This window comes from Priapulus caudatus, unplaced genomic scaffold, assembly GCF_000485595.1.
Source record: "Priapulus caudatus unplaced genomic scaffold, Priapulus_caudatus-5.0.1 Scaffold503, whole genome shotgun sequence".
Taxonomy (NCBI): domain Eukaryota; kingdom Metazoa; phylum Priapulida; class Priapulimorpha; order Priapulimorphida; family Priapulidae; genus Priapulus; species Priapulus caudatus.
In genome coordinates this window covers 148,209-158,545 of record NW_014577564.1, presented here as the reverse complement: position 1 = coordinate 158,545, position 10,337 = coordinate 148,209, and the positions used below count along the sequence as shown (strand labels likewise).

The following is a 10,337-nucleotide window of genomic DNA, read 5'->3' as shown; positions in this document are numbered from 1 at the left end:
GGATAGCCAAACGGTACAGCGCAGGCATCACGGCTCAAAGGTCCTTGGATGGATGCCCATCAGATTTTTTTTATTATTTCCTGTTTCTGTATTTTTCTATTTTATCCATTTAACAATTTTTTTCCAATTAACGCAAATATTTACATGATTTATTTACAACAATTTCATAACAACAAATAATTTTTTTTTTGATAGGGTTAGGGTCACAATGCACCATAAAACAGGAGTTTCAGGCACGCGATTTGTATCAACCATGGGATTTGGGAGGTATGCAGAATGCAGAAGGTTGCTGAAATGATGTGTACGCAAACTGCGTATCTGCATATCTGCGCCTAACAAAGGTGTCACTACGCACGACTTAAATGTTACGTTTATAACCGTAGCAACAGACCTCAGATGAGCCCAGACGCTCTGCGGCTCTTGTTATTCTTCCCCTCCATGTCTGTATCACTGCGGTTGTGACAAGTATGTTTTAACATATTGGCAGAGCAACAGTTGTTATTCGTTTTGACGTGTTCATTGCTGAACTTGTACCAATCCATCGGAGATATTGCACCTCTCCATTAAAAATTTCTAGCAAGATGACACAGTCGTAAACACCCAGTAAACAGTAAACAATGTCAAATAGGGGGCACGAGGGCACCAGCGACACAGGCCGATAATTTTGGATGGGAAATTTGGCATAGGGACAACCCCCATAGCGATCACTGATATTTGCCACATTTTGACTTATGTTGAACTGCCAATTCAGATATGTTGCCCTGTATCTCTGGTGCTCTCATATCCGATATATGACACTATCTACTGGTCCAGTGCCAGCTATACTTCCCTCACAAAGCAAAAAGCTTTTGTTAAGCATGTTACATTCATATTACCTCTGCAAGTTCTGCCTTCCCTACTTACAAGATATGTAATTGAATGTAGCAATTAAAACGTAATTTTGGGGTAGGCTACTTATAGTTCTCATTTTATCCATTAGGTGGTGTGCATTTATCTCATGGTGATTTGCCAATATATGTATAATAATACATTTGAGTTTGGTAAACTAAACATGCCATGCTTATGCATAACTTTATGATACAAGTACGTGTGTGCATCATTATATGATACATGTAGGTGTGTGCATCATTTCAAGTAACATATGTGAAGGAGCAGGTTCAAGGTTTGACAGTTTTATATAGCTTTCTTATTATTATGCAGTTTTATTTATTTAAACGGATTGAAATTTTTGCTGCATACTAGCAAGATTAGACCTGCCGTACCAAAAAGGAAAGAGGATCCTCATGCAGCCACTGGAGCCGATCTGGGTCCGCCCCTTGTGTGGTGTGTAAAGTGTACATATTGCTGGCTGCCTAGAATAATTATTGTAAGTTCTGGTAGGCAGGCTGGCTAGTGCTAAATTGCAGAGAACTTAAGGGGGCATTAATACTCCCTCGTGAGTATTTCACGAAGCTCTGTTTGCTAGTTCTTCACTAAATAGCAGAGAACTTTAGTGAGACCTCCCGACATATATGCGCTATACGTATATAATGTAGCAGAGGACTCCAAAGTGTTTCTAAACCACATACGTTGTGTACGTGAGTGCATGTTCGTGTTTGTGTTTGTAAGAGAGAGTGAGAGAGAGAGAGAGAGAGAGAGAGAGAGAGAAAGACGATGAGAGACAGAAAGAAAGAGTGAGTGAGATTGAAAGAGATAGAGAGATATTTCTCTCTGTGCAGTGTGCACTGTTCCGCCTTCATGTATAAGTATAGGGCGTTTGTTGTTTGTACTAGGATAATACGCCTATGTGTCTCTCCTGCAAGCCAGATACAGGATTCGTAATGCTATACGCCGGTGACTTGTCAGCAACGGCATAGATTGCAGCATGATTAGTTACAACTATAAAAACTCGCATGAAAATACCAGCGTAACAGAGAATACTTGCTGCGCGGCTTGAAGCTGCTGCGGCTGAAACCTCTTAGCTAAATTATTGGAAATTTTGTGAAACGCAATCTCTCCATTCGCGAACCTTCTTCGTTATGGCTCTGATCAAAATGAGCGCGAAATAGCGAGAGAACTCTTAGTGAAGCTCATAGGGTCTATGTCCCCCAGGGTACTGCCGGAACGTACCCTGGGTACGGTCCGGTATACCGGAACGTACCCTGGTCACTATTTGATATGGTTATAGGGTTAGGATTAGGGTTAGGGTTAGGGAGTAGGCGTAGGCGACTCCCTAGACTCGTTAGTGGAGTAGGCGAGGTACGGTCCAGCATATTAGATAGTACCAGGGTATGTTCCGGTATACCGGACCGTACCCAGGTTACGTTCCGGCAGTACCCCGGGGGACATAGACCCTCTCAGCCTTAGTGAAATGCTCTCTAGAATAGCATAGTAAACTAGGATTGTTTTTGCATGTACTTGCTCTGGTAAAAAATGGACTAGTATATTTGAAGATGTGTAGCAGCCTTTTCAGATAACTATCCTGACTGATTAGTGAAAAAACACGAACTTTTAACCTTGAGTTATGTTGTCGGTTTTTGTTTGGATCAGGCCAATTGGTCTTTCACAAATATCAACGTTATCACACACTTTTCACCTTTTCATAACCCCCATCTACCCAAGATATATACATAATAAAGTGTTGGTATTTTGCAGGAAGGTTTAACGTGACATTTATTTGAATTTCTATGACAAAAAATTCCTGTTAACCCCCTCCTTCGAGCATTTGGTTGGTATGCTTAATTGCGATAATGTTAATAATTGTAATTGACTCCACTGATAGAGAAAATAGCTTAGAAAATATAAATAGTTGTGATGATCAGATAAATATTCATACAAAATGCATTCTAATTCCCGAAAGAATATATATATTTACATACCTTCATGTAACATAATCTTGAGATAATAAATTTATAACGCCGAATAGTAACACTGTCACTTTTGTTGATCTAGGAGCGACATATGGAGGTGTGCAGTTGTTCTCTAGTCCACTTGTGGTACGTGCTGTTTGATAAAAATGGAATTGTTTGAAATGTCCTCTGAGGAAAATCCACATTTTAGTTAACTGTTTGACACATTTTATATACAGCAATGCATGTGAATGGAAATGGTAATTTTAATGCATGTCAATAGTCATTGGCTTTGGTCCACAAAAGGGTTTCCCATTTCCTACTTAACTGTTTGTGATTAATTGTAAGTAACTTCACAACGTGACACAATCAGTTAGTGACATCCCTGCTAAGTTTTCAGATTTCCTACCATCAGAGATAGGTCATCTATAAAATACTTTATTTTACAGTAGGTGTAGGTACAGAATTTATTCGCTGAATGCTGTGAATGGGCCAAAATTAATGTGAACCTGGATTTGACTACACCCTGTTTTACTTTCGATCACACTGATATGACAACAGCAGCAGTCTGTGTGATTACCTGAGAAGTGCATTACTTATTTTTTCATCATAATACATAACTTATATCCTGACTATTGGAAGAGTATTCATCATATAAGTGCTATTTTAAAATGTTACCGTAACTAAAAGTATGTAACAAAAGAAATGCTACAGTCTGCGTGAATTGCAAGTATTGATATGTCGATGGTATTTTTAGGGGAAGTGGAGTGACCTGCGTGGACGACGGTACACCTTGCTCGTCTGCCTGCTGATGACGGCCATGTCCTACTACCTGATGTCAATTTCTGATTGGCTCTCAGTGGTATTGATCTCTCGACTCATAGTAGGTAAGAGTAAGACTGAGGTAGGCGAGGACTGGCAGACTCGTGAATACCTGCAAGTCGTCTTCAAATATGTCTGCTTTAGGAATTATTCATATATAAACTTACCATATGTGTTTTTACACATATATATAAATGTTTATATATTACATTTAACATAATATAAACTGTTAATTTGTAAAAACATTATTAAAATAAATATAGCATCACATTGAGTTGGCCATATGCATGTTTACCTAAAGCAGTTAGAAAAAATTGCAGATAGAATGTGTATTTATATACTAATTTTCACTAAATACTTTAGGTAAACAGGCATGGGGCCAACCCAATGTGAAGCTGTATTTATTCTAAAAAAAAGTATTACAAATTAAGAGGAGAAACGGGTTGAAAGTAAATCAGCACGTTCTGAATTAGGATCGAGCCATTGTTGATTTTAGCACCTAACAGTAATGACGCTGACGATGTTTGCATTCCAGGCGTGTTCAAGCATAGCCAGAACATGTGTAAATCTTACCTCGGGGAGATTCACCTACACGAGGATAGGCCAACGGCTTTCGGTCACTTCAATGCATTCTCTAGCGCAGCCTTCATCTTTGGTCCATTGATTGGCGGCCATATTGCTGACTCAACTGGAGGGTTCCATGCGGTGTGTGCTCTCAGCGGGACCACCTTCTTGGTGAACATAGGTGAGACCTAGCTCGCGAGTATGGATGTCGAGGACACATAGAAGCAATGCGGTCATGTGTGCTCGTACAAGCTGGATTCTCCCACACTTGACTAGTCTGTCTGTGCGACGTCCGACCACGCCTCACTTAGATATCATTGCTACGTCGGTCCAGCATGATCAGTTTACGCGAGTTTTTACTCATGCATGCCAAAATCTCGTCATTGCGGCACTTCATTGCCAAACATCGTATTTTTGAATGCCCTATTATAACAATGATTGGCAGGCTGTCAATAGTGCCAGGCGTACGGATAGGTCCGTTTTCAGAAGCTGATCGTCATTAAACGTCCTTTTCAGCGCTTTGCTGGTTATGCGTACCGGAGATAACGCATCGGGGACACGAGACGAAGATCAACGGTGGTCCGACCACCGACAACAGTCTGCACGCCAACAACAATAAGCAACCCGACGACGACGCGCCGCCCTGCGTCCCCGCCGCCGCCGCCGAGGAGGAGTCGGCGTCGTTCTCGCCACGGCAGCTGCTGTCGTCGCTGTTCGACCGCGACATGTGGAACGCGCTGACGGACGTGTTCGTGCTGCAGTTCATGCTCAGCCTGCCGCTGATCATGTACCGCACCAACTTCAGCATGCTGCTGCGCGAGAAGTACGCGACGTCGCACCGCACCAACGGTTACATCACGTCGCTGACGACGATCGTCGGCGTCGCCGCCAGCTTCGGCGCCGGCCGCGCCGTCCGTCTCTATGGCAACGACGTCGCGCGCCTCTACCTGCACGCGTCGGCGCTGCTCGCCGTCTGCCTCGTCGCGCTCGCCTACGCGCCCAACCTGCACGTTCTCTTGTTCTTCCTCGCGCTGCTCAGCATCTCGTCGGCGATCGCGCGCATCTGCAGCCGCCAGATCGTCGTCTCGCGTTGCCACGCCGACGAGATCGGCGGCGTGACGGGCATGTCCGGCACGGTGACGTCCGTCGCCCGCATGGTGGCGCCACTGCTCGGCGGAATCGCGATGGACGTTGCCCTCGAGGGTCCTGAGCTGCTGGGCATCGCCATAGTGATAGTCGCCGTCGGCTACATGTTAAAATATCCGCCCGTGTACGACCATGACAAGGCTGCTGTCGCGGGCGCCAACCGCTTGTCCAAGAAATTGAAGTGAGCCAGGAGTTTTTCTTTGTTTTGTTATATTGTGAACTTAAATATACTTGTGCATGGTCCTCAATCTCTTGTCCGCAATCCCTGTGCGAGATGAGTTTCGGAAGTCGGTATTCAGAATTTGGAATTTTTCGGATTACGGAATGTGCGTTGTTATACGTGTGCCATGCATGGTGGCACGTGAACAGGGCTGTGGCAGCAACCCACAAGCTAAAATGGTAATATTACTGCGGCGAACTTTATGAATATTCACATTAAATAGGATAAATAAAGACTATAAATGGTATAATAGTTTATTTGTCACGTCGTGGACACGAGTGATGCTCCATGAAAAAAAAATTCCATCCGTTTTTCTAGCTGAAAATGTGGATAAGGGCTTGTGGACCTGTGTAGGTATGTTCGTGGTTACGCTTAATCCTTCGTGGTGAGCTTATATCCTTACGATGGCAAATTAAATTGCCTTACACACTTCTTGGTGAATGTGTATGTTTCTGACGAAAAATCTTTAGTTTTATATAATCGTTGAGTGTATGTGTTATATTGGAGGATATTCATGAATTACTCATTTAAATGTTGCCTATACTGTTATACAATGTATTTTCTTCCCAAAGAAATATATTAAAGATATATTATATATATATATATATATATATATATATATATAAGTGTTATTATATTAAACAAATAATTTTACCCCAAAGGGTATGGCCCTTGCAATCATGTAATTTACACGCGTTTCATGCACTAACACGAATAAATTTCCCATGAAGCATTTTTGTCACATTGTTATAATGCGCTCCTGGTTGATATTATTACTCTTATATTGCCCTATACCACTCTTTCATGATGTCAGCAGAACAGTGGCAGTGCCCGTGAACACTGAAAGATTTTAGCTACCTGGTATTAGTAGCAATATGCACACTCGGTACTAGTTTCAGAAGTGAATAACACAATTGTTTTTAGTCACTTCTGCCAGTACAGATATGTAAATGTTATCGGTATATATATTTATATTATATCACCTGCAGCTAGTTCTGCTGTGTTTTAACCTAATTTTCGCAACTATATGTGTGAACTTACTACGATTGAAAACATTTATGCAGTGTTATGCGAAGTTGTGTGGATTTCGATTATGTATTTGTTTTTCTTTTATTGAAATTTGTCACTAGACCTGTATCTTTAAAGCCAGTCTATGATGTTTGTGCTTTTGATCGAATGTGGCGTGTAATCTGCAAATGAAGGAAAAATATTTTGATAGGTTTTAGCCTTTTTACGAATGTGGGATGTCGTCATGCCAGCCATTTATGTTAAATTTCATATCTGGTGATTTTTGATTCGTCATTATTCAATGCTATCTGACGCGATTTTCTTTATTCTTATATCTTCTATAATATATATTCACAGTTGAATTACGAAGTGAGTGTAACGTGGGAAATGTAGTTATTTTATTATATAAGTTATATTAAAGTACGATGTCATACATATATATATATATATATATATATATATATATATATATATATATATTGTGGTCAGTATAAAGACACCAAATCACTGACAACCAGACGTATAGTCTGAGCGTCCACGACGTCCTATTTTTTGCTCCCCTATGTAACAAAATACGAATTCGCAACAGTCATGTGGGCAGATTTGTGTCCGTAAAAAAGCGCCTTTAATGCTTGTCTTGAGTGATCGCTGTAACGTATGGCCAATGGATATCTTTTAATATAAACTTTTTGTTGTGTGAAACTGTGTTCTCTTGACAGTAAAATCATTACAGATATTCTTGAATATTATATTGTTTACGCATTCATATAAAGACAATTGGGATTTTAAAGAAATTGTCTAATTAATTAATTAATTAATTACATAATGACCGAGGAAACACATTTTCCTAGTTTAGACTATACGAACAAGCTATAATAATCCCTGCATGCTACTACATGCTGCTAAGGGGATTACACAAGCGCAAACTTGCTGATAAGTTAGACGCTTATATAATCCTACCAACTGTAAAAAGTTCGTCACCCTATCTTCCTGCGCCATTCGAGTTCTATTTAATTTCATTCGCAAATTGTTTACGTTTTACGCTCGGCACCACCGATGGGTCTTGAAGAACTTACATTCATTGGAGCCCGCTGGTGTTCATAGCGCTTACCGACAGCTTACCAGAGTCTGTTTGCATTCCACGCAGCTGATGCGAAAAATTAAATCGCGGCTATCCAATCTCCAAACGTTCAACAAACGCACCGAACCTTATTTTTATACCCTGAGAATATACCATGTGACATTTGACATATGAGCCCCATACAAACTGCGCATGCCAATGTCGTGTGTACCAGCTAATGCAAGAGCAAACATATTTGCATTAACTGTTCAAATTCCGATCAAAGTTTTGCCGCGTTAACCGTTTACAACACGTAAATCGCTTGTCAGTTTCTGTTGACGCGTGCGTCGGTAACGAGGGGCGGGTGCAATATGGGGCGAAATGCTCAATTTATTATTATTCTTCCCGCAACTCTTCACAATCGGAAAGTACACTCGAGTCCAATCGTAGTATAATCGCGAAGGTGCGCCCTGCGTTCTTACCATGCAGTCTGGTCAGTTTTCCCCTTTTTCCAATTAAACGTAATTATTTGCTAAATGTGACTTTATCTCACACCATGCGTATACACACTGCAAATTATTCAGCGATTTTTGCTAATGAGTATAACAAACAGGATAAATGTCAAATATTCCACAGTGGTAAGATTCCACTGCCATTATTTTATTTGACGTAGCGTGCATGGTTACTACACAATATTTATTATATTACCAAGCATATCTTTCGCTTCTATTTTAATTCCTTATTATGTTGGGTTAAACTGTTAATTTATTATTATTTAGTTACATAAGATAACATAAGCGCGGAAACAGATCCGCGTACGAACACTTATCGTTTTGGTGCCATACCGCACATTTCGTACCTGGAAAAGACATTCTTTTAAAATTGTTGCGGTAAAATTCGGATGTATAGTGCACTAATTAGTATTATTTACGCAAGGTAGGTGCCTCGTGGACATCTAGAAGGCATTTGAAGTGAGATTGATTTTGTCGTGTAATTGTACCATTGCGTCAAGTGGTGTAGCCATGGTGACGGGTCGGCCATTTTTGTGTTTAAAACGGGATTCGACTACATGCTGGAAATTCTCGAAAACAATCTGGCAAATGTTTCGAGTGAAGATCGGCCTTTGAATCTGTACTGATTTAGCATGAATTTACGTCGCGTATATAGTTACATACATATAGTATATAAATAAATTATTCATACAATACATGCGTTTAATACGAAGTCTTCTAATACATATCATTCATGAAATGTATACATATAATACATAGTGTTCTATAATGCCTATCATACATACAATACGTACAATACATACACATAGTACATAATGTTATAATAGATTTCAGTCATTAATATACATTACAATCTACACTCTATGGCGGTTCGACCCCTGGAACAGCATCAATCATTGCGTCGCGCGTGACGTCACGCCTCGCACGCCGGCTGCGTGGGCGCATGCGTGCGGCCGCTCCGACACTTCGTCGACCATCTGCTCGTCGTCGCGGCGGCGCTCGATCACTTGTTAATTACCGGCGCGGCGTGTACGGCTGCGTGTTTGATGTGCCATCGTGAGCGACGTAATCAGTCGCGACGGCCGGCGATGACAACACTCTAGCTGCTCGCACCTGAATCGACGATCACGAGCCATCGCGTTGACACTAACGGCGCCGCGTACGCCCCCTTGTCGTCTAGTCGCCTCGCGGGGCCGCCGCGGCGATTCCAACAGAAGACAGCGGGAGAGTTTCGCGTCTGATCGGTGTTACGCAAGCCGTTGGCACTGACAGCACAACGTCTGTCTCTCACCATAAGTCGAGCCGTCGTGTCGCCACCGCAGTGATTCCAGCAGAAGGCAGACGACAGAGAAGACACGAAAGACTAGAAAGAAGTTACGCGTTTGATCGGTTTCGCGTGAGCCGTTTGCGAAACTTGTAGGCTGGCTGGCGTAGAAGCTGTAGCGAGGTTTCGCTGACGAGTGAGGCTGTATTAGTCAACGAAACGTCACAGCGGCGGTGACATCTGAGTCAGAATATCTATCTATTCGTTGTCGCTTCTTTGTATCGATATGCTACGGGACCGAGGTTACATCGTGGCTGGCGCACTCGCTCTCCTCGTTTTGCTCTTCCGACCAGCGCCGGTATGTTGGTCAGTTTTCCTTTCCAGTATTCAGCTGTAAAGGCGTGTTTAGCTGAATAGGATAATTACATCAAAATGACCATATCTCGCACTTTTACATAGAAATATTTTGCATATCGTACATAAGCTTAACATTGAAAAGTGCACAGTTTGCGTGCTTATCCGTCTCACTATTTATGGTTCACGTCGGTTGCTACGCGTGAGATTCATATTCTCAAGAGTACATCTATGGAGAATATGTATTCATGTGCTCCTGATATTCTTATTGTATGAAACGATAATTAGGCGCACTGGTACAGAGGCGTCCAAGTGCCATCTATTTTCACGAATCGAACTTGATATTAAGAAAAAACGCCAAACTTAAGTTTGTTCAATTACTCCGTATATTTATTTATTCGGGTTTGATTTCCCTGGCTATCCGGTGGCGGCATTCACACCACAGCATGAAATCGACACGTTGCCATCATGGCTGATAGACTCGTCGTCGTCGTTGTCGTTGTCAACGTCGTCGTTGTCAACGTCGTCGTTGTCAACGTCGTCGTTGTCAACGTCGTCG

General features: G+C 41.8%; 1 protein-coding gene across 2 annotated transcripts in view; it reads left to right on the top strand.

Annotated features, from left to right (window-relative positions):
- Nucleotides 1-7,332, top strand: part of LOC106811098 (major facilitator superfamily domain-containing protein 9-like) — a 12,741-nt gene extending 5,409 nt beyond the window's left edge. The window contains exons 3-6 of one of the 2 annotated variants that reach the window (XM_014814630.1): nt 2,932-2,975; nt 3,586-3,715; nt 4,186-4,395; nt 4,731-7,332. In XM_014814630.1, coding sequence (XP_014670116.1) covers nt 2,932-2,975; nt 3,586-3,715; nt 4,186-4,395; nt 4,731-5,545 — 1,199 coding nt within the window. In that variant the 3' untranslated portion in view covers nt 5,546-7,332. The remainder of the gene's footprint in view (nt 1-2,931; nt 2,976-3,585; nt 3,716-4,185; nt 4,396-4,730) is intronic. The other variant, XM_014814631.1, reaches the window with a different exon arrangement.
- The last annotated feature ends 3,005 nt before the right edge of the window (nt 7,333-10,337 follow it).